Source organism: Lemur catta, chromosome 3, assembly GCF_020740605.2.
Source record: "Lemur catta isolate mLemCat1 chromosome 3, mLemCat1.pri, whole genome shotgun sequence".
Taxonomy (NCBI): domain Eukaryota; kingdom Metazoa; phylum Chordata; class Mammalia; order Primates; family Lemuridae; genus Lemur; species Lemur catta.
Window position 1 is genome coordinate 114309268 of NC_059130.1, and position 24527 is coordinate 114333794.

At 53.4% G+C, this 24527-nt stretch overlaps 1 protein-coding gene across 1 annotated transcript in view; it reads right to left on the minus strand.

The window, feature by feature from the left end:
- Nucleotides 1-292: 292 nt before the first annotated feature.
- The window catches only part of IGSF21 (immunoglobin superfamily member 21), a 235409-nt gene continuing 211174 nt past the window's right edge, over nt 293-24527 (minus strand). Inside the window, exons 5-10 of the mRNA XM_045546479.1 lie at nt 13850-13965; nt 10358-10832; nt 2331-2416; nt 1741-1933; nt 1284-1322; nt 293-523 (exon numbers count right to left, since the gene is read on the minus strand). Coding sequence (XP_045402435.1) covers nt 450-523; nt 1284-1322; nt 1741-1933; nt 2331-2416; nt 10358-10832; nt 13850-13965 — 983 coding nt within the window. The 3' untranslated portion in view covers nt 293-449. The remainder of the gene's footprint in view (nt 524-1283; nt 1323-1740; nt 1934-2330; nt 2417-10357; nt 10833-13849; nt 13966-24527) is intronic.

Here is a 24527-nt window from a genome sequence, read left to right on the forward strand (position 1 = left end):
CTTGTCGTGGCACACTGTGAGATTGGGGTTGGTCTGTTATGCAGCACTATCGTGGCAACAGCTGACAATTACACTCAGCCCTGAGAAATCTTGGGTTTCCCGAGAGTCTCTGGCCACTTCCCACACCTGGCTGTTAGGATCTGAGTGAGATAATGAGCCACGCACCCACCCTTCACCCCGGAGAGCATGCCTTCCTTTGTCACCCCCTCGGCACCTGTCCCCGTACTGGATGCCAGGAGGTGCCCAGTGGCTGCCACCGAACAAATAAAGAACACACAGCCACAACGCGAGGTGGGGAAAATCGTTCTGTTTGTTTTAATTAAACCGACTGAAGAAGCCAAGACACAGACAGAAAGATACTAAGAACAAGACTGGAAATAGTTTAGAAAAGAAATGAAAACCAATGGCGGAGATGTCAGTGCCGATGGAGTGGCGGGGCGGGCGCGCCTTCACGTCAGCTCCAGGACCACTGTCAGGGCGAGCACCAAGGTGAGCCGGGCGCCAGCAGGGCCGGACGCGGAACCTGTGCCGGGCGGCAGGGGAGGGTCAGAGCCCGCGCATCCACCCGGCTCAGGAATGGCAGAGCGTCACGGTCCCCCGCAAAGACCCTGGACTTCGCCATCAGGATGCACTGGGTTCACGGCCCAGCCCCCCCAGCTGGCCTAACTGTCCCCAGCCCCCGCCCCGCCCATGCCTGCTGGGCTGAGGTCAGGCTTGCTGGTGGCCATCAGGATTGTCCGGTGGGGACCAGGAGTGGGAGCCTCGGTGGTGAACCGTGACACTGGCTCAGTGTGGGTCGGAAACGGGGGTGGCAGGCCAGGGAGCAGTGTCTGGGTCCATTGGTGGTGTTCACCTTGGGGCAACGGGTGGGGGCATCTGGGGAGGGCAATATAAAGGGCCCCAGACGAGGCATCTGTCTGTGCTCCCAACTGTCCTATGGAGAGGTCCAGGGCCCCAGAGCACAGCCCCATGGTCAGCGCTGGACGCACTCTCCCGGGGGTGGGGCTGCTGAGCTCTGAGCTAAGAGGGAGATGTCGTGGGTGGTGGGAGGGGGCCCTGAAACCCCAGCCAGCCGCTCGAGCATGCTGAGTCCCCCTGTCCTGTCTCAGTGCCCACCTCTGACCACCCTTGACCCCAACTCTGCCTTACTAGAGGGCACAGGTCTGCCTGAGGTGTGGGCGAGGGGCACAGGTATGCAAGTGGGCGGTTTGGGGGACCAGAGCTTCCTGGAACCTTGAAAATCACTCACGTTTAAGCCAGAGGCCGTGAGGGTAGAGACTTACCATGGAATTCCTCCGTTCCTCTTGGAATATTTGGGTTTTCTGTTGGAAAGACACAGAGGGAAGCCGAGAGTGGATGGCATTCAGAGCCCAGTAAAGGAGCAACCTGCTCACCCAGCACCCGCTATGCGATTCTCGTGCACGGTCTCCGTGCAGCCACACTCTCTGGGGGCTGGGTGGTGTCAGCCCCATTCTGCAGATAGAGAAACTGAGAGAGGTTGAGCAGTTGGCCCAAGGTTATCCAGCAGCTAAGTGGCAGACCTGGGACTTGAACCCAGAGTCTCTGTGAATCCAAAGCTATGGAGTTTTAACTGCTGAGCTACCCTGCCTCCCTGTGGGGCACCCTCTCAGGGCAAAGTTAGGGGACTTGGGCCCTTGCTGCTCCCCGCTCCTGGGGACAGCTCCCAGCCAGGGCTCGTCCCGGGGTCGTTCTCCCCGTCCCCTACTGAGCGCACCGTACCGAACACGATGAGCCGGGTGTGCGTGTCGGTGGAGCCCAGCGGGTTCTGGGCTGTGCAGCGGTACATGGAGCCGTTGAGCTCAGCCGGAACCCGCTCCAGCACCAGCTCCTTCCCGTCGAACTCGGTGCTGCCGTCCAGGAGGCGGCTCCCAACCCGCGTCCATGTGAACATGGGCTCCGGAAAGACCTCGTTCTGTTGGCCAGAGTCAGGGAGAGTGGGTCACCAGAGGAACCATTCTGCTGGAGCAGGCAGGGGTCAGAGACATGCCTGGGCAGGGCTGGCCAGGCATCCTCATCTGATGGGCAGGGAGTGGCTGCCTGGAACCCCGGGAGCAGAAGGAGCCCAGGGCTGGGGAGAATGTCAAGACTGATGAGCTGTGTGTGCTCCAAGTTCAGGCTGGGGGAGTGAACACATGCATGCACCTCTTTGCCATTCAATTCTGCCATTGTACAGATCGGGAGACTGAGGCCCCCTGGCTGTGGCCGGCGATCAAGGGAAGGGTGCTGGAGAAGGCAGTCAGTGAACCGGCCCCTGGTGGGTGCCCCTACCCCCTCCCACCACCATCCCGGATGCTCAGAGAGAGGCTGACCTGAAATCCATGGACCAGAATCCTCACTGTGTCCCCTACCCGGGCTCTGCTGGGCGTCATCATGATTTTGGGTCCTTTAGGGGCCACTGTAGGGAGAGGAAGGCCAGGTTAGAGAGGCATGTGGGTAGGTGGGGGGAGCTGCTAGCATGGCGGGGTGGGGGCAGGGGACATGGAAGAGAAAATTCCAGGCTAGCAATCAGCACCCTTGGGATTGCTGCTTCTGTGTTAGGAGTTCTGAGTATGCTTATTCATTCATTCATGCCTGCCTGCATTCATTCAGATTCTCCGAGCCCCTACAGTGAGTCAGACCTTGCCTGGGACCTGGGGATTCCACAGTGCACAGGACACAACCTTTGTCCTTGTGGGGTCACACATACATAGGGGAGAAAGACAAGCAACAGGCAGGTACAAGCCAGGTGTGACAAGTGACAAGACCAGAGGAGCCCAGTGGACGGTGGGGTCAGGGAGGGGAACTGACCCAGAGGAGGTGCTGCCCGAGAGACCACTCCCTGGCGTGGGGAGCAGCCTGTCCCAGCAGCCAGACTCCAGGCATCCCGCACTCCACCTGACCACACCCTCGGGACGCAGGCTTCTGCCCTCAGCATCCACGTTGTCCAGCTGAGTTAACCGACGCCCAGAGAGTCACAGAGTGGCTTGACAATGGTCACCCCCAAGGAGAGCAAAGATAACAATTCCGGTCTCCTGACTCCTGAAGCAGTGCTCTTTCTCCCAGGTGAATCTTTCCAAGGGGCTTTTCTGGGATCTCTGGGTGGGGCATGGACACCGTGTGGGGAGACGTCTCCTTCCAGGGGCCCAAACTTTTTCCTCCCTGCCTCTGTTACTCACGACCTTATCCACTTCTCGTCCAAGCCCCTTTATGTCTCTGAGCTTGGGAGACAAGGTGCCAAGGGCACTGCTATCCTGTGACCAAAGCCTGGGACTATCTGGGGTGGGGCATCTGCTGGGGATCACTGGGTCTGTCCCCTTTTGCCCAGTTGGGAAACAGCCCCATGGACAGTGAAGAGGTGTATCCAAGGCTGCCCACAGAGCCAGTTTCCCACTTCCTGACTCTCCACCCAGGGCTCTTGTCTCTGGGTAAATTCATCTGTTCACCCATTCATTCATTCATTCATTCACTCACTCAGCCGTGCATCAGGCTTTGGAGCAGAGCTGGGGACACTGGTGAGAAAGGCCAAGTGCCTGCCGCCATGGAGCTCACACTTCAGCAGAGGAGAGAGTCAATAAGCGAAGAAACACATACACGAAATTCAACCAGGGAGGGACAGTGCTCCACGAGGAGAATCAGACCAAGAGGAGGGGGTAGAGAGTTAGCGGGTGACGTCCTGAGATGTAGTTATCAGAAAGGAGGTGACATTTAAGCTGCGACATGAAGCCATGAGGAATATTCCAGGCAGAGGGAACAGCCAGGGCATGGCACGGAGGCAGGCCAGGGAGGGAATGGGGCTGGGAAGGTCCCGCAGAGCCTCCAGGGCTGGAGGAAGGTGTGAGGGTGTTGTCTGGAGGGCCATGCTGTGCTGCTCTCTGTAAACCCCTCCCAGGGGTGGCTGAGGGGAAAGGCTTTGTCCCTGGGCCCTGGGGCCGCCCTGGGGTCGCCCCCACCTGCCCTTGCCTGGTCTCCGAGGCTCTCCTTCCCACTCAGAGCTCTCAGAGCGGAAATCAGAGCAGCCAGCACATGTGGGTGGTCTCCCAGGCCCTGCCAATATCATTCTCTGAGAATGAGACCAAAGGACTATTAATTAAACCATGAGCGGGACATCTGAAATGCCACATGGGTGGAGCGAAGTGTCCCTGAGAAGAGCCGGGTGTGCGTGGAGGGGACAGAAAGGCGGGGAAGGCGAGGGTGGCCACTGCTGCTGCATCTGCCAGCTGCGTGGAAGGAGCCCTGGCCTGGGAGACCGAGGGCGGAGTTCCAGGCTCTTCTGCCGGCCCTTGGATGACCGCTCCCCGGAGCCTGCCCTAGTGCACATTGGGAACGGTTATAATACCCCTGCCTGCCCACCACGCTGGGCTGTTAGGAGCATCAGGAGAGGGTGGCTGTGCTGGCTGACACATGTCGGCCACCTCCTAAGGGTGAGCCCCTATATTGAGCACCTTATGCGTGATCTCATGTCATGGGCCCGCCTTTTGAGATGTCCCCATAAGGAATTGAAGGCTTAGCGTGGTCAAGGAACTTGACCAGCAGAGGGCGCCAAAGGGCACTCCGTCCAGGAGGCGGCGGGACCCGCGAGGCCAGGGTGGACACCCTTCCCCTCCAGGTCCCATCCCCCTGCCCTGCTTTCTAAAGGCCCCTCCTAACTCCTTCAGGCCGGGGCCCACTGGCCGGGAGGGGAGAGGGAACCGACATTTATCACGTGCCGAACACGCACTAGGCTCTGTTTTAGGACAGCCACACTGAGGCAGGTTACCGTGAAACCCATTTTGTAGGCCCTCCTCCAGGAGGGCAATGGCCTGTCCAAGGTCACACTGCAAGGAGGTGGCAGAAGCCAGACTTGATGGCAGGTAGGCGTCAGAGGGAGGCTTGGAGCCCGGGGCCGGGGAGAGGCAGAACTGGGTGCCGTCTCCCATCTGGGTAGCCCATGACTGCACGAAGCAGACCCCGAGGGGCACAGAGGGTGGGCAGCAGAGGGCTCTGCTCTTCCCTCACTTCCCTGAGCTCTCTCCTGGCAGCTGCTGACAGACAAGCTGCTGACGGTCCTCTCACTGCTGCATCGAGGTGCTGCTTCCGGAAGCCAAGCCAGCTGCTGTGGGCCTCCCACGCCCACCGCCCCCAGGAGCAGCTCCTGACAGTCAAAGCCAGGCCCCCCCTTCCTGCCCCCAGAACACAGCACTGGGAGTACCCCAAAGGAATGTCCTCAGCCTCTGGGCTCTCAGTCCTCTCCATCCCTGGGCACCTAGACAGAGCAGGACTCCAGAGATCCAGGACTGAGGCCCCGCCCTCTCCTCTCTGGTTGCAGGACTCAGACGAGTCAACTCAACTTGTTGGGTCTCAATTTTTCACCTGTAAATGGGGAGGGTAGGCGACTTCCTGCTTGAGGAGGTGCTCTGAAGATCACAGTAGGGTGGAGTGATGAGACCGTAAGGTGACATGCACAGTGATGCCCACCTGCTCTGAGAGTGCAACGATCCTCCTTGTATACACCACCCTCCTCATTTCCCCGGAGCATCCTGATGTACGGATATCACTGGGAATCTCAAGGAAAAGCTCCTTGAGGTTTTCCCCAGGATCTAGTGTTCACTAAGACAACCACTGCCCCACCTACCCATTCATCCATGCACCCAAACATCCATCCATCCATCCATCCATCCATCCATCCATCCATCCAAACATCCATCCATCCATCCATCCATCCAAACATCCATCCATCCATCCAAACATTCATACACACACCTACCCATAAACCTACCAACCTACTCACTCACCCATCCATTCATCTGCTCTGTCCACCTAATTCTTGATCGTATACCTAATGTGTGGGTCACTAGGTGGGGCAATGTTGGGGATAACAACAGTAGCTTATATTTCCCAAATACTTACTGTGTCACTGTGCTAAGCGCTTTGTATGCACTGCACACACTGCCTCACTTGCCCTTCACAACCTCCCAGAAAAGTATTGATTAATTAATTATTAAGCAAATGATATGTGAGGGATTGCCCTGAGCCCTGCACCACATGAACAAGGCAGATGAAGACCCTGCCCACGTGCAGCTTAAATTCTTGTGGGGGGTCCCAGAAAGTGAGGAAATATAGAATATACTTGCCGGTGGAGACAAGTGCTATGCAAGGAAACAGAGCAAGAGAAGGGATTGAAGGGGCCAGAGGAAGAGGTTGGTTTAGATAAGAGTGTTCAGGGAAGGACCCTCTGAGTAGCTTTGAGCAGAGGCCTGAATGAAGGAAGAATTCAGAGTATTCGGGAAAGATTGCTCTAGGCGGAAGGGAAGGCCAGTTCAAAGTCACAGAGATGGGCCCCAGCTCCGTGTCTTTAGGGAAGAGTGAGGAGGACCCTGAGGTCGAAGCAGACCGAGCAGCGGGAAGAGTTTTAGAAGATAAACATCTTGGAAGCCAAGTAAGGCACTGGGATTTGGTTTTAGAGGTGACGAACTCAGGTTTTTTTTTAAAATTTGTTCTTCATATATTTTAAAGTTGTGATAAAATTTACCTACAGCAAAATGCACTGTTCTCAAGTGCACGATTTGACAAATTTTAATAAATGTGAATGCCTGTGTACACCATCCCTATCAAACTGCGGAACATTCCCAGCACTCCGGAGGGGTCCCTTACGCCTCCCCCCAGGCAATTTCCACTCTCCATAAGTAAACACTGTTCTGATTTTGATCAACAGAGATTCTTTTTCTTGTTCTAGAATTTCATAGAAGTGCACTTGCGCAGTCAGTACTCTTCGCTGTCAGCATAATGTTCTTAAACTCCATCCGTGTTGATGCATGGAACACAAGTTCATTATATGAATATACCACAAATTTGTCCATTTTTCTAATTATGGACATTTGGATATTTACAGGGTTTTTTTTTTTTTTTTTTTTTTGGTTATTGTTATCATGAATAAAGCTGATGTGAACATTCATGGCCAAGTCTTTGTGGACAAATGTTTTCATTTCTTTTGGGTAAATACTTAGGAGTGGAATTGTTGGGTCATAGAGTAGGAGTATTTTTATCTTTGTAAGAAACTCTCAGTTTTCCAAAGTAGTAGTGCCATTTTATAGTAGTACCTCAGCAATGCATGAGGATTCTGATTATTCTACATCCTTGTCAACATTTGGTATTGTCAGTTTTTAAAATCTTAGCCAGTCTAATGGTTGTGAAATGGTATCGCATCGAGGTTTTAATCTTTGTTTCTCTGTTGACTAACAATGCTGTACACCTTTTTGTATGTTTATTGGCCATTTGTATGTCTTCTTTTTTAGAAAATTGGGGTTTTGTTTTTTTTTTAAGAGACAATGTCTTGGTCTGTCGCCCAGGCTGGGGTACAATGGCACGATCAGAGCTCACTGCAGCCTCCAACTCCTGGGCTCAAGCAATCCTACTGCCTCAGCCTCCTGAGTAGCTGGTACTACAGGCACACCTGGCAAAATTAGATTGTCTTATATTACTGATTTGTAGTAGCTCTTTTTATATTCTGGGTACAAACATTTTGTCAGATAAGCATATTCAGAGTACTTTTTCTCTTTGTATAGCTTGCCTTTCATTTTTCTTAAAGAAGTCTTCTTAAAAGCAGATTTGAATTTTAATTAAATCCAATTTACCAATTTTCAATTTTTCATTTAGTGTTTTTTGTGACTGCTTTAAGAAATCCTTGCTACCCCAAGGTCACAAACATATTTTTCTATGTTTTGTTCTAGAAGCTTCACAATGCTGGCTTTTACATTTAATTCTGTGATGCATTTCAAATTAATTTTTGTGTGTGTGCGAGGTAGGGGTCCAGGTTCAATTTTTCCTTACGCGTATTCAGCGGTTTCAGGGCCATTTGTTAAGAAGACTTCTCTCTCCTCGTTGAACAGCCTTGAGGTCTTTGTCAAAAATCAATTGACTGTATGTGGTCTATTTCTGGACTCTAGTTTGTTCTATCAATCTATTTGTCTACCATGGGGAGGTTTTGGGTGGGAGTGTATGAGTGTCATGATCTGATTTATATTTTAAGTAGATCAATCAGGGTGGAAAATAGAACAGGGCAAAAGTGGAAGTAGAAGGACCAGTTTGGAGGCTGCTCTAATAATCCAGGCATGCATCGATGGAACTTGGATTAGGTGGCCAGAGTAGAACCCATGACAAATGGCAGGTTTGGGATGTGCTCTGAGGCTGAGTTGCAGGACTGGAGGATGGTCTGGGTGTGGAATATGAGAAAAGAATGGGAAAAGTGGGGGGCTCCGATGTTTCTGGTCTAATCAATGGGAAGAATGTAGCTGCCATCTGCTGAGATGGATTCTAGGACGACCAGGCGTCTGTGTCCAGATCACAAGAAAGGTGCAAACCCAGCAAGACAGGAATTCAGAAGAGGCACATTCAGCTGGAAGGATCTGGGAAGAGTCAGAGAAGGCTTCCTGGAGGGGTTGGCATTTGAGCTGGGAAGGGCATCCCTGCAAGGGAACAGCAGGAGCAAAGGCTCCTTGCAGGAAGACATGCCCTGACCCTCACTGGCCTGATCTTCAAAGTCCTGGTCGGATGATAGGAGTCTGTGCCCTGAGGTCATCCCTATCAATCTATTTGTCTCCCAAATACATTTGTCTGGGTCCTGGGGCTGGGGAGTTCAGTGGTTGGCAGTGTAAGGAGTGGAGCAGGCACCAAGAGACCTGGCTTGAAATCCCAGCTCTGCTACATACATGTTAGTGACTCAGGGCAAGGGACTCCACCAACTTCAGCCTCAGTTTTGCTCCTCTGTAAAATGGGACGACATGGTAAACTTGTGAGGATTGAATGAGATGATCCTTGAAAATGTTCCTGGCACATAGTAGGTACTATATATATATGAAATCCTTCTCCTTGCTTTTGGCATTGAGGAGGTGTTGGGTTTCCTGGTGGTCCAGCTAAAACAGAGAAGTCCTCTGGAACCCTGACATGGGCCCCTTGCAGCCATCCATAGGAGTCTCGGGGGACAAGCCCAGGCAGCTCAGGCTCAGAGAAGAGCTTCTGGGGGCTGCAGATCAAGGTGCAAAGGGACATGGGCAGAAAGGACCAGGGCAGGTCATTGTGTCCACCACCAGCCTCGCCACACAGTGATACAAACATCCGGCTCCATGAGTCTCATACAGTTCCCATAGAGAAGATGCCACATCACTCCCTCCTGCCCTGAGTCATCTAGGAGAAGGATGTGGGGGAGGGAGTTAGTTCTTAGGGAACTGCTTTGGGGTGTCCTGAGCTGGGGTGCTGTGGGCAGAGGAAGCAAATCAGACCCATTTGCCCACCTCTCACCTATCCACAATGACAGGGTTTTCATTGTACTTAAAAGTGTAGGCTGGGCGCGGTGGCTCATGCCTGTAATCCCAGCACTCTGGGGGGGCAAAGAGGGAGGATGACTTGGGCTTAGGAGTTCAAGACCAGCCTGAGCAAGAGTGAGACTCCATCCCCACAAAAAATAGAAAAATTAGCTGGGTGTGTTGGCAGTGCCTATAGTCCCAGCTACTTGGGTGGCTGAGGCAGGAGGATCGCTTGAGCCCAGGAGTTTTAGCTATGATGATGCCACTGCACTCTGTCTCAAAAAAAAAAAAAAAAAAATTGTGTAGGCCAGAGTGGCATCCTCCCACGTCTTATGTGTTCCTGACCCCAACTGGCAGAGCTTCCTATAACCTTCGGTATTCCTGACCCTGGGCCAGCAGGCCTACAGCCTCCCAGGTTCATAACCCTTACCTAGCAACTATCCCCTGAACTTCTGGTCTCATATTCCATCCTGAACACTTCCTTGTCACCTCCCATACTCCCAACTGTGATTTAGAAAACCTTCCCTGACCTTGCTATGACCTTCCACATTCCTCTCCTTGACCCAACAAATCTCTCCTGACCTCTTGTGTTCCTGACACTGACTCAGAAAACCCCCTTGGCCTGCCTGGTCCTCACTCTGACCTTCTATGCTCCTGGCTCGACTCAACAACCCTCCCTTAAACCTGACTCTTGTGTCTTCATGTGCCCAGAAAACCTCCCTCTGACTTCCTGGCTCCATTTGCAGCCTAGGAAACCTCCTCTGTTTTTAACATTGATCCAGCAAATTTCTCTGACTTTCCGTATTTTTTTGTCCCAACTATGCAAACTCTCCTGACCTCCTGTGTTCCTGACCCTACCCAGCAACTGCCCGGACCTTCAGGAACCTCCCATATCCTCCAGTCCGACTCAGCAAACTTCCTGAAGAGCCCCAGTCCACCCTCTGCGCTGACTCTACCTCCAGTTTGCTCCATCTCCTCCCCATCTCCCCACCTGCCAGCAGCCCAGGGCCCCTATTCCAAGACCCCCCCCGTGTCCAGGTCCGCAGGGGCCCTGCAGAAGGGCCCCCACTACGCCTTACCCAGCGTGACCTCTGCCTGCATGGGCATCGACAGCGCTGGGTGCTTGACCTCGCAGCTGAAGAGTGCCTCGTTGTCGATCTGCGGGTTGAGGGTCCAGGTGAGCAGGGCGCGCACCTCCACGGTGCCGTCGCTGCCCGGGGTGCGGCTGTGGCGCAGGAAGTAGATGGGCTCAGCGCTGTGGACCCAGCGGGGGAACTCGTGGCTCACGACCGTCTCCGGGATGTTCTCCGTGGTTGGCTGGAGGAGGATGCTGGGATCTGGGGTCAGGCTGCGGGCGGGGCGCTCCGTGTAGGGTCGTCCGCCCCGGTTTTCGCCGTTCAGGAGGGATAGTGACTTCTGCATCTTGGTGTCGTCCAGGTCACGGTGCAGGAGGCTGCGGAAGGGCCTGCTGTCCTGGAGGGGGCCAGAGCTCGCAGCCGGCGGCTCTGATAGGGGCACTGCATCGATGGGTTCCCCATCTCGTTTGAAATAAACCTGAAATTGCAAGGAGGGTGTGGGAAAAGATTTTGTGTAAATGACCTTGACCTGCCAATGGGCTCTCTGACGAACTGGCCACACGACACCAGTTCTTCTAGAGCCTTCTCTTTCTAGCAGTCTTCTAGGTGGACCTCCCCACCCCATTCCCGTCCCTCCAGCAACTCCAAGAACTATGAGCCATCGTGGTACAGTGGGGACACACGCAGTCCCTGGTGGCAGAGGCTGAGCCCAACCCCCATCATTTACCAACTGGTGAGACTTTTTGAGCCTCTGTTTCCTCCCTTGTACAGGGGAAAAAGAACACCTGCTTCATGGGGCTGCTGGATGCTTAAATGAAACAACGTGGGGAACAGGGGCCTTCGGCTGTGCCACAGTGGCATCACCTATGGGTGGTCCATGCCCACTTGGGGGGGGGCACGTGGATGTGAGAGAAGTGGATGGGCACTGGAGCCGAGAGGAGATGTCAGAAGAGGACGAAGGAAGAAAGGGTCTGTGTGTGTGTGTGCGTGCGTGTGTGCGTGTGTGTGTGTGTGTGTGTGCGCGTGTGTGTGTGCAGGTGCGTGCACGTACGTGTTTTAGAGACGGAAAGCAAAAACAGATGTGCGTGTGGGAGGAAGCTAGGTGCCGGGAGGAGGCAAAAGCAAACATCTCCTTGCTTTCCCCACTAATGGGGAATTCAAGTTTTGAGAGGCGCCATTTAATTTAATTTGCTGTCTTTTTATTTTGGTACATGTGCCCAGAGGCCTGTGGGGGATTGGGTGCATTTTTTAATACATCAGATAAATAAATCGATAGGAGACAGGAGGGAAGAGCAGGAAGCAGCTCTCTGGGATGCAGGGGTTGGGGCAGGAGGAGGTGCAGGGAGGAGAGGCTGCGGGGAAAGGCAGGGAGGTGGGGGAGGACAGGGAGTGAAACGTGGGCCGCAGAGACGCTGCCGGTTTATAACGCCGACGCAGGATCTCTTATGCTCTTAATAGCCTGCTTTGGGTTTTTCTATCCTCTCTTTTCTTTTTTCTTTTTTGAAAAGCGCTTTAAAAGCAGATTTGTAATTTATATCAAAGAATTTCTTTAAAGTTCTGACGTCTCGGGCAAACATAAGATGTCTGGGATTTGGGGAGATGAGGATCTTTTTCGCACACACATGAATATATATATGTCTCTAAATATTTTATTGACGTGTCTTAAATGGCAGCACAGGCAAGCAGGATGGCGGGAGCTCCCCGCACCCCACGGCTGTGAGAGCCTTTCTGGGTGACTTCCAGGAAAGGAGTTTTTCTTTGGGGGCGGGGGGAAGACCAGCTTCCCCAATTTTAGGGAGACTGGACCTCTTTTTGGGCTCTAAAGGGGAAAATTTGAGGCCATGTCCTGTTTTCAATAATTGGTGGCTCGCTTTCTTTCTTTCTTTTCTTTCTTTCTTTCTCTCTCTCTCCTTCCTTCCTTCCTTCCTTCCTTCCTTCCTTCCTTCCTTCCTTCCTTCCTTCCTTCCTTCCTTCCTTCCTTCCTTCCTTTTTTGAGACAGAGTCTCACTCTGTTGTCCTGAGTGGAGTGCCGTGGCGTCAGCCTAGCTCACAGCAACCTCAAACTCCTGGGCTCAAGTGATCCTCCTGCCTCAGCCTCCCGAGTAGCTGGAACTACAGGTGCACGCCACCACGCCTGGCTAATTTTTCTATTTTTTGTAGAGATAGGGTCTTGCTCTTGCTCAGGCTGGTCTCGAACTCCTGAGCTCAAGCGATCCTCCCACCTCAGCCTCCCAGAGTGCTAGGATTACAGGCGTGAGCCACCTCACCTGGCCATAATTGGTGGCTTTGAAGTGACTTTTCTTCATCTGTTTCCTAGGGACAATGACTTGCCTCTGTGCACCTGTCCACTGCCCACCTGTGCCTTGTTGTCTGCTGCCCTGTCCTGAGCCCTGCGTGCCCATGTACTGCCCTGTCCTGGGCAGCTGGTCTCTCTGGCCCTAGGTCCTGAGGCAGGACTGGCCTATTTTCCCGAGGTCACCCCGCTGACCCAGGCCTGTGAGACTGTCAGGTCTGGAATGGGGGGACCCTTTGCCTCCCATCTTGAACCATGACCCTGAAACCCAACACTCTAGCTCGACCCCCTTGCTAAATCCTAGTAATGTATGGAATTCACAGGGCCAAACCCAAACTATTACAACATACCCAAACCAAAGGGTCCTCAGGAGTATGCAGCCCACAGGTTCCCAGCATGGGTTCCATGGAACCCCAAAAGTTCCACAGAGGTGCTTCAGGTACCAGCGAGGGTGCCTGGGCCTCCCTTCACTTTGAAATGTGGTCCAACGTCCCCAGCCCCGTTACAGAAACTGAGAAGCAGAGGTGGGGGAGGGGCCGGCCTGCTCCGTCACTCAGTGGGTGTGGCCGGGCCAGGACCGGAAGCCACCTCTCCAGACACTCAGGCTGGGTCTCATAAGCAGTGAGCCAAACAAAGAATTCCCTCCCTCTTCCCTCCTTTCCTCTTTCCTTCCCTTCCTTTCTCTCTTTCTTTCTGGTGGGCTTCCTGCGAACCACGTGGGGTCCTGGGAAGAGCAGTGAACCGGGAGCCTGCGGACAAGGACTGGAGCCCAGCTCTGTGAGGAATGCCGTGGTGACTCTGGACACGTCCTGTCCCTTCTCTGGGCCCCTCGCATTGGCCTCCCTCCTGCTCACTTACTGGGGTAGGATGTGCTGGACGCTGGGCTCCCAGAAGGCCACCCCTGCTGTGAAGTTCTAGGATTCCATGCCCAGGAGAAGTTGGGGTTCTCAGCATGGGGACCCTGGGAGTAAGAGGGGTGCACGGATGCCTGGACGGGTCAGATGGGCGGACGGGTCAGACCAGCGCAGATGGGGTCAGAGTCAACATCGGTAGAGCACGCCCGACCAGCGCAGATGGGGTCAGAGTCAACATCGGTAGAGCACGCCCTCTCTGGGCACAGTGGTGACACCTGCAGCTGGAAAAGCCATCAAGCAGAGGGGTCCAGCAGATGGGGAGGGGCTGGGTGCTCCAGGCATACTCACCATAGGCGCTGGCTTCCCTCCGGACACGATGCAGACCAGCGTGAAGTTCTGGGCTTGGTAGCGGCTGAAGGGGGCTGGCGTGTCAGCGGCCACCACTTCGATGGAGGTGGGAGGAGCTGCCCCAAAGGGAAGCACAGGAAGACAAAGCCTTAACTGGAAGATTCAGGAAGAGTTCACTTGCTGATTACCTAAGATGGGCCAGGTCCCATTCTAAGTGCTGGGGGTGGGAAAGGGAAAGTGTTGCACAACTCCAGGGGGTGCCATTGTCATCGGCTACAGTGAGGACGATGACCCTTGCTGGGAATACAGACAAGGGCCCTGCCCTGGGGCTTAGAGCCCAGTGGGGAAGGCACACAGGAATCAGTGTCAAGTGCATCAGATATCAGGAGGTGTCAGTGTGCCAGGGGACCCTGTCCCAGCCTGGGAGTTTCGGGAAGACATTGCTGAAGAAGTCACACTTGGGTGTGATCTCAGGGAGCAACAGTAGGCGGCGTTTACATGGCAGGTGGAAGGAACAGCACATGCAAAGGTCAGGTGGCAGGCTGGCCAGGTTGGGGGCAGGCCAGGGAGAGTGTGGTGCCCAGTGGGGCTAGGCAGATGGGCAGGGCACAAAGCATGTGGCATGTCGACAGGGAGTTATGACTCCCAGTGGTATGCTGGAGCCGGTTCCAACTGGTGGAGCAGACTGTGACATTTGCAGGAATTTTGTGAACCAGCTGTTAAACTGTTGCTAACTTGAAACAGGTCACAGTAGGTATATTTACACCATGAAAATCAGCAACTGCTATAAATCGGGGCTTTTTCCCCCCTTCCTCTGCCCCAGCGCCCAGAGAACTGGTTTACAACCACGCCATGGGGTATGAGTTTTTCTTCTTTATCCTGAGAGCAATGGGGAGCCATGGAAGGTTTTAAGCAAGAGCAGGGACAATGATCCAACTTGCATTTGGAAGAGACCGAAAACACAGTGTGAATTTAGACGAGAGAAGATGGTAGCTTAGACTCTGGTGGGGGTGGTTGAGAGCAAGACGTAGCCGACTGGGGGAGCTATTTGGAGCCAGAAGTCCCCCCCTCCCTTTCTTTCCCGAAGTTGGCCTATTCGGGTTGGCCGTCCCTCCCACCCGCTCGCCTCTCTTCTGGTTTGCCAACACCGGTGCTCTCAGGCACCGTGGGGTGTTGGAAAGGCCACGCGATGGGCCACAAACACACTTGGGTACAAATCCCAGCTGGGTCCACGTCCTTGGGCAAGTCACCAAAACCGTGAGCCTCAGTTCTCCAACTTGTTAGATGGGAATAACACTTGGCAGATGCATTTGCAGGATGAGACCAGCTGATGGATGTGGAAGGGCTTAGCATACGGCAGGAACGCACTGTTATTACGATCTCTGCTATTATTTCCCCAACCTCCTCACAGGCAGCAGGTTGGAGCCAGGATCTCAGAACCTCGCTTGCAAAAGGCTGTGTCAGTTCTGGCTGACCTGGCCTCGGGTCACGTGCCGGGCAGGAAGCAGAGAAAACAAAGAGGTGTGGGCCTTTTCCTTCCTGCAGGAGGTTTTCACTCCAGTTAAGTTTAATTAGATTCGACAAACATTTCCCGACACCTACTAGGTGCCGGGCTCAGCGCCAGGTGCCAACTGTAGGTGCCCGCAATGAAACAGATAAAGCGCTGGGAAGCTCACAGTCAGCTGGGGGCGACAGACACACGGCAACTCTATTTTAAGGCGGAGGGAAATGAAGCCAGGTATGAGTCATTCATTCATTCAGGCAGCCGCCACATGCTGTTGGCAAGAGGAGCAGAACAAACAGAAAACAATGGGAGAACAATAGATGGAGAATTGTAATTAAGCGTAAGATGGCACAAAACAGATGGCAAGTAGGGTAAGAATTCCGAGAAGGGAAAAATGCACGAGAACACTTCGATTACCTAGAAGTTGCAGATTCTGCAATCTAACTTTTCCAGAACTCGGTTGAAAACCTGGATCCCACACAAGAACCCGCGGCGGCTAACGCTATGGATCAGGAGCTGTTCTGAGCTTGTAACGAGTGTTAATTCTTTTAATCTTCACCCGCAGTCTAGGAGGGGGGTTTATTTACTCCCATTTTACAGACGGAGAAACTCAAGAGGTGAAGCAGCGTGCCCAGGTGTACGCAGCTGGTATCAGGTGGAGCCAGGGTGCGGATGGAGGCAGTCTGGCTCCGGAGCCCAGACCCCAACGTGAGGCTGTCCCACCCCAGCCTTCGTGTCTTTAGACCTAAGTACGTATTTTAGCCACTGGGAACACTCACTCACCTGGCACCTCCTGACTTCCATGGATGCCTCTCATCCAGTTCCATCGGGAACCCATCCTGTGGGTGGCTGTATGTCGCCCCAAAGAGCAGTGACCACGCCAGGTGGAGCTTAGCATAAAACTCTGTCGTGGCCTGTGCCGGCCGGTGTGCAGGTACACGGACACCCTCCGAGAATCCTAGAGGCTCAGAACTAGGTAGGCGGCACCTTTAAAATCACTCCTTCCTTCCTTCTTACCTTCATTGAGCAAACTGATCAGAGTCCTAGAACCTTCCTTAGAGGATTGTTTTGATGAGTAATTGTGGTGATGCTCACTCACAAGGTGCTGCATAGCAGGTTGGCAATTTGAATTACTATAACTTGTATCACCACTGATCAGGGAGGGAGGATAGGACAATGGTTATGAATGTGGGCTCTAGATAAGACTGCCCAGGGTTCAAATACCAGCTGTACCACTAACTGGTTGTGTGATCTTGGCTGGTTACTTAACCTCTCTAAGCCTCAGTTTCCTTATCTGCAAAATGGAATGATAAGGTACTTGTGAGAATTCAGTATGGTAGCGCCTGCAAGGTGTTTTGAAAGTGCTCCAATACATATCACTATACTTCTTAGCAGTGTGATTTACTAACACTCTTTATTTGAGTCTCCTTGCTAAGGACTGGGAGAATAGACATAGTTTTCACCTTTGGGGCAATCCCAGTTTAGTGAGGAGCCCAGAAAATGCCCTAACCTTGCACTGTCCTATACAGTAGCCACTCACCCCATGCAGCTAGTGAACGCTTAAAACGTGGCTTGTTAGGTTCACATGCACTGTAAGTGCAAAATGCACACCAAATTTCGAAGACCTAATTATTATAAAAGAATGTAAGAGATGCCATTAATATTTTTATATTGATTACATATTGACATGATAATATTTTAGGTATATTGGGTTTAATAAATACATCATTAAAATTAAGGTCACCTTTCTTCCTGAATGTCGTGATTAGGAAACTTACAATTACATATGTGGCTTACATTAGATTTCTATTGGACAGCTCTGGCCTAGATTTTCCATTTTACAGGTAAGCAAACTGCGGTCACAGAGAGGCACGGATTTGCCTATGATCATGCCATACGTCAGAGGCAGAGCCTAGACTGGTGCCCAACCTTCCAAATCCTGCCCAGGGTTCCTTGCCCAGCAGGGTGCTCCCCACCCAAAACACATGCACACATCCCCCCCCATTCTGGAGATCTGCACCCGAGGCACGCACACCACCCACGCAGAGCCTGATCGGGAGCTGTGTTCCCATCCCTCGTTATATTTCTGAGCAGGTGTTAGCAATATGTACAGTTAATCAAGCTCATAAGACAATAACAGATTTCAGTTGGACGGACGATGACACAGCGGCGCTGCTGATAACAGCACGGACAGCCCAGGCTTCCCACACTCCCCCATCAACATATTCCCCAGTCACTGTGTCCCAGCAATGTGTCACTCTGCATCTCGCCTCCTGTCTCCTGGGGGAGGGCTCTGATGCAGACAGCCAGGCAGCTGTCTACACCTGGGAGTCCCTGGCTGCGTATGGCTGCTTCACCCCACGTACCACAGTTGTTTTCTTCCTCTTGCCCTTCTCTTTCCCTTCCCTCGACTAAGTACAACACTCCTTTCCACACTGCCAGGGAAGCTTCTTAGGCTCATAGTCTACAGCCTTCCTTCCCCCTAAGTCTTCCCCTGCCACATCCCTCTCCCCACCTCCCTCTGCACCCCCACCCTACCCCACCTTCCACCCCATCACCACTGCCATCCTCCTCTCCATCTCTGTCCCCATTCCCTTCCCCACCCCATCCCCATCCTCATCCCCACCCCCATCCTCATCCCCATCCCCATCCTCATCCGCATCCTCATCCCCATTCTCATCTTCATCTTCATCTTCATCCCCATCCCCATCCCCATCCTCATCCCCACCCCCATCTCCATCCCCATCCTCATCCTCATTCTCATCTTCATCTTCATCCCCATCCCCATCCTCATCCCCATTCTCATCCTCATCCCCATTCTCATCTTCATCCCCATCCCCATCCTCATCCCCACCCCCATCTCCATCCCCATCCTCATCCTCATTCTCATCTTCATCTTCATCCCCATCCCCATCCTCATCCCCATTCTCATCCTCATCCCCATTCTCATCTTCATCCCCATCCCCATCCTCATCCCCACCCCCATCTCCATCCCCATCCTCATCCCCATTCTCATCTTCATCTTCATCTTCATCCCCATCTCCATCCCCATCCTCATCCCCATTCTCATCTTCATCTTCATCCTCATCCCCATCCCCATCCCCATCCTCATCCCCACCCCCATCTCCATCCCCATCCTCATCCTCATTCTCATCTTCATCTTCATCCCCATCCCCATCCTCATCCCCATTCTCATCCTCATCCCCATTCTCATCTTCATCCCCATCCCCATCCTCATCCCCACCCCCATCTCCATCCCCATCCTCATCCCCATTCTCATCTTCATCTTCATCTTCATCCCCATCTCCATCCCCATCCTCATCCCCATTCTCATCTTCATCCCCATCCCCATCCTCATCCCCACCCCCATCTCCATCCCCATCCTCATCCCCATTCTCATCTTCATCTTCATCTTCATCCCCATCTCCATCCCCATCCTCATCCTCATTCTCATCTTCATCTTCATCCCCATCCCCATCCCCATCCCCATCTCCATCCCCATCCTCATCCCCATTCTCATCTTCATCCCCATCCCCATCCTCATCCCCACCCCCATCTCCATCCCCATCCTCATCCCCATTCTCATCTTCATCTTCATCTTCATCCCCATCTCCATCCCCATCCTCATCCTCATTCTCATCTTCATCTTCATCCCCATCCCCATCCCCATCCCCATCTCCATCCCCATCCTCATCCCCATTCTCATCTTCATCCCCATCCCCATCCTCATCCCCACCTCCATCTCCATCCCCATCCTCATCCCCATTCTCATCTTCATCTTCATCTTCATCCCCATCCCCACCCCCATCCCCACTCCCGTCTCTATCCCACCTCTATTCCTATACCACTTCCGTTCCCTTCCCCATACTTCTCTCCACCCATCTCTATCCCCATGGCCAATTCCATCCTCATTTCTGTCTCCAGCCTGTCCCCATTATAGTCTCTGACCAAGGTCAAAAACAAGCAGCCTTTCACGCACCCTGTACCTAGGATAGATCTCACGCCCTAGGAACAGAGTCCAGCCAAAGGCAGAAGACCAGCTGCAAACACAGACATAAAGTGCATGTGACTTCCCGGACGAGAACAATCCCGAGTACAGAGTCAGGTTCCAGAACAAGCAGCATAAGGGGAGGCCACCTGCCTGTGTTCAGCTGCATTCGGAGGAGATCCTAGTGACCTATAACAGCAAAGAACCCACAGAGACCCCTGGCTTGTCAATCCCCTTCCCACTCTTCTGCGACCTCCACTGGACAATGGCATCCGATGTTCCCACCATTAGTGCCCCGTACCTGTGGCCTTCAAGAGTGTGTCTTCAGAGATGGCTGTGCCAGTGCAGTGCTCTCGGTGGGTGGGGCGGGGGGTGCCGGGAAGTAAATACACCCATCACACCCCTCAGCACCGCTCATCTTAAATGACCCTTGAGGCAAAGAGACACCAAGCAGGTGTGTTTTGCTTGGGGAAGAACAAATAGTAATGGTAATAGTAAGAACCTAGACGCGGGCAGAGCTTCAGAATCTACAAACCACTTCCAGCCACATTATTCCATAAAACTCCTCTGAGTCCACTGACCCCCGCGAGCCAGTGGACTTTCCAGCTTGCTTTCGACTTTGCCTTAAGTGGAGAGAATTGCTGCTAGAAGTTTCCATGGCTAATTTTGTCTAGCGTCAGAAAAGGTAAAGTGGCTTCCCGTGTGACACAGCTGCATGTCACAGCCAGCCCCTACCACTCCTGTCCCATGGCCACCTGGGGAGGCAGGAGCTGAAGTTATTTTAGACTCAACAGTTAATGTCGACACAGTGGGGTAATGGTTGGGCGATCGGCTTTATGAAATTAACTCTGAAATATTGCCTGTCTTTATCTCGAAAGCAGAACTTTATTTCGGTCACCGTAGCTCACTTTGGAGATAATGCGGTGCCTCTTCTTTGCTCTGTGAATCATCTCGTGGCTTTTGCAATTTGAGAACACAAACTTGATCTGAGACAAACCCCAGAATTGTTGGTCGGGAAATCCGTCCCATACCTGTGTTTAACTGGGTGCACTAGAGGTAACTTCCCCTCCCCGCCAAGACGCATGCCCGGCTTCCCCCACGCCATTGGCTCTAATCGAGTCAGATCAAGGTTCCAGCCCAGGCTCTGCTACCAACATCGCATGGAACTTTGGGCAAATCAGTCGACCCCTCCGGGCATCAGTCTTCCCATCTACAAAATCAGTTCAATAAGACATCCCCTGCCAACCTTCCAGCTTCCAGGCCTTTTGAGAAGAGAGGCAAGGGGACAACTGACATAAACCTGCATAAGGACCGCAGAGTGCTGAACACACAGGAAGGGGGTGTTTGTATTATCTCTCCATCTGCCCAAACGCTCTCTTAGCTGAGAGGGGTATACAGGCGAATTCCTTCCCCTCCCAGGAGTGGCCGTTGTCTGGAGGAAGGGATAATCTCTCCTGTTTCTTGGGTACCACTCTATGAAGGTGCCGAGCGCACTCCTGCTCCCAGTGCCATTTGTCATGGGGCGGTAATCAATTAGGTTTGGGGGAGGGGCGCGGGAGGGGAAACGACAAGTTCGAAATTATATTATTTGCAAAAAAATCCATTCTTTCCTCTCAGCATGCCTGCTCTATTGACTGCTTTCCTTTTCAATCAGCTCCTAGTCATTACACCATATTTCACAAAAGAGGAAAACCACCCTCTTAATATAAAAGTGTCCATGAATATAAATGTCCCTCCATGGTCCCTATTTTAATTTCTTCCTTTCTTTCTTCCTCTTTGTTTTTTTGGTCCAACACATCTCCTTTTCTTTCCCATCGTATCCACCCGTCTCTCTCTCTCTCTGCTCTTTCAAGATGCCGCTTAAAAGAGCACCTCCTCCAGGAAGCCTTCTCTGCCCCAGCAATGCCGAGCTGCCCACGCTCCTTCCTCGTCTTGCTCACCTCCTCTGTGCCCTGCACATGCTGGACCCTCTGCTGGTTAACTCTGCCTCCTCCTTTAGGGCTGGCTTCAGATGTCACCTCCTTCAGGCAGCCTTCCTGGGCTTTGCCAGATTGGGTTAGAGCCTAGCCTCTGGGTGCCTGGAGCACGCTGTGCTCCCCATACTCACCACTGTGTGTTATTCTGTCCCAGGTTCACGTCGTGTTCCCACTAGACTGTGTGCTCCTTGGGGCCTGGAGCTTTCAGAGCTAGTGCAGGCCAGCCACGCAGTAGGAGTTCAATGTCAATTCCTGTTGGTTTCCTTCAGAAGAGACCCCACACGACCTTGCAGTGCTGTGGGCCCTGCTCCCATCTCCAGCCTTATCTTGACCATTACCTACCCCTGCATCCCCACACTCCAAACATGCTGAAAAATTTTTTTTTTTTGGTGCATGAACACCCTCAGCTATTTCCAACCCCAGGGCCTTTGCATCTGCTGCCGCTTCCGCCTGGCTGGGTCCTGCTCAGCATTCAAATCTCAGCTCAAAGGCCACCTCTCGGTGTAAGCCAGGTTACCCTTTTATGTTCTGCCACAGCACTTTGTTTATTTTCTTCATACAGTGCCTCTCTATGGATATGATCTCATAGATTGGTTCAAATACTTGTTTTTTTCTCTGACACCCCACAATAGAACCCAAGCAGGGGCAGGAACTCTTGTCTGTTGTCACATTCCAAGAGCCTGGCATGCAAGGATTGGCTCGATAAATATTTGTCAAGTGCATGATCGGGGTGTCCTGCCCTCCAATCCCTGCCCGAGTCGGGAGAGCTGAAGTCCCCAGCCCCACCCAGACCCCTTCCCAGCAGAGGCCTGAAAAGACAGATCCCACCAGCGGGAGGGGTCCCCAGCAAGAAAAAGAGAGAGGTTAAAAAGCACAACTCTTTGGTTTATGGGAAAATTAAATATTGAGCTGAGTAGTAACAGCAGCCGAGGGAAAAAAAAAAACCCGACAAAAAGCCCCCAAATGGAGCCGCCATCAGTGACAAGAGAGATAAACGCAGCGTCTGTGCTTATATGGGCTGCGACGGGCCCTTTTATGTGGCAGCTGCTGAGCTGAGCCCACCGCCCCCCAAACCTGAAAGTGACTGTGAGAGCCCCCGAGTGGATGTGATGGCGAGGGCTGGGGGCCCTGGGGTCCGGGTCATTGCTGGATCCTCCCCACCCTGAGATGGGGCCTGTCTGAGTGGAGCCGGCTGGGGAAGGGGCCATGCAGTGTGATCAGCCCACTCTGCCTCCCTCTCTGCAGGGAGCTGGCTGGAAGCTCCCGCTCACCTGCCTCGCCCCTCCCCTGCCAGCTGTTGTGCTTTCGCAGTGGTAAGAAGATAAAATTAACAACCCCAACTGGAGGCTCTGGCTGAATGCTCTGGGGGAGCACGGGGGTGCCGGGGTGGGGGGGCAGCTTGCAAGGCAGCGAATCAGGGAGCCTGGGCGGAGCGGGATCCAGCTCAGGTTAATGCTGATGGAGAAAGAAAACCCTACACACACTTACAGGGGTAGCGGGAGGCCAGGCGGCAGGTTTTGTGTTGGATCTGCGTTTGTACCCTAGCGCTATTTTCTACACTGGCCCTTTAATCTGGTGGTTTTCAAAGTGTGTTCCCTGGACCAGCAGCATCAGTGTCACCTGGGAGCTTATTAGTAACAGGAATGCAGATCCTTGAGTCCCATTCCAGGCCTGTCCGACTCTGGGGCGGAGTGGAGTCCTGCAGTCTGGGCTTTCACAAGCCCTCTAGGTGATTCTAACGCAAGTTCACGTGTGTGAACCACTGCCTGAGCCAACGTAAGCTTCAGTTGGCTCATCTCTAAATTAGGGATGATAAGAACCACTTGATGGTGTTGTTGTGTGAACTTGGTCCATAGTAGGTGCTCAGTAAACGGTAGTGAAGCTTGTACCTAACAGGGAAGGAAAGGCTCAGGGGAATTGCAGACCCTCAAAAGGGGCCACCCCAGGCCTCAGCAGAAGGGGCATACGTAGAACTCTCTGGAGCTTCCCTGGCTCTCTGCACTGATTGGGTCAAAGGGCCTCACATCCCCAAAGCCCTGCCCCCACAGCTGTGCCTCTTTCTACTCATGCCTGGATTGGCTGCTTGTCAACGTTCCCGATTTTCCGATTGGCCTCCTAAGCCTGCAGTGCCACGTGGACCCTTCCTGCCCTGGGGTTTGCTGGCTGGAGGCCGCCTGCCCCGCAGCACGTGGGTGGCCTCTGTGTGTGACCGCCTCCGCTCTTCCAGGCCACCGCAGTTTATGTGGCAATAGAGCGAACGTGTGAGCCCCACGACAGGTGCCACAGCCGCACAGATGAAATCTATGGGGTGTAACACGGATCCGTTTTAAATAGCAGCCAGGCTGGCCAATTTGGGGGATGTTTTCAATATATCCCAGAGGTGTGTATTACACACATGGGCAATTTCACCAGGTACCATATTTGTAGTTTTATGAGGGAAGCCTCCGGAAGCCCACGGAAGCTCGGGGAGGCATGTTCAGAGCAGAGTGGTGGCAGTGGCACCCAGCTCCCCACAAGCTGGGCATTGCCCTTCCCTGACCCCGGGGCAGGCAGTGGGCAGAGCCCTGTCCATCTTCCCCGAGCGTGGGAAACCTCTGTCCCTCCAGCAGAGCCGTGTCTCTCCCAGCGCTGGGCCTCGGCGTTCTGGGGCTTAGAACTGTCCTTCCTGGCCCAGGGCCTGGGAAACCCGGCTCCGAGGCCACAGCCCTTCCGCTGAGAAGCGGTGTGTCCTTGAGGCAGTGTGTCCTTGCTGGGCTTCTGGGGCCCCACGCATAGGACGAGGATGACGACGGTGCCTGTCTCAGGTTGGGGTGTGTAGTGACCACACAGTGCATTCTAGTTGTTACCGCTTTTTTAGTTTGTTACCGTGTCTGGGGAAGGGCATTCGCTGGGAACAGGGGCTGAAGTTTGTGTCCAGGCCTTGCCACTGACTTTCTATGTGACCTGGCCAGTCGCTTCCCCGCCCTGGGCCTCAGTTTCCTCATTTAAACAGTGAGGGGTGCAGGCAGACAACGTGCAAGGGTCCACTCATTCCCCAGCATTCGACAGGGGTAAGGAGGCCACGTGCTTCCACTCGGTCGGCCCCCTGGGCCAGCCCAGCCTCCTGCGTCGCAGCACGGGCCGCTCCGGCCAACCTCCCCGCAGAGCCCCAGACCCCCGCTGCACCCCCACCCCTGGCCAGAGCCTCCTTCCAGGGGTGATTTCCCAGGG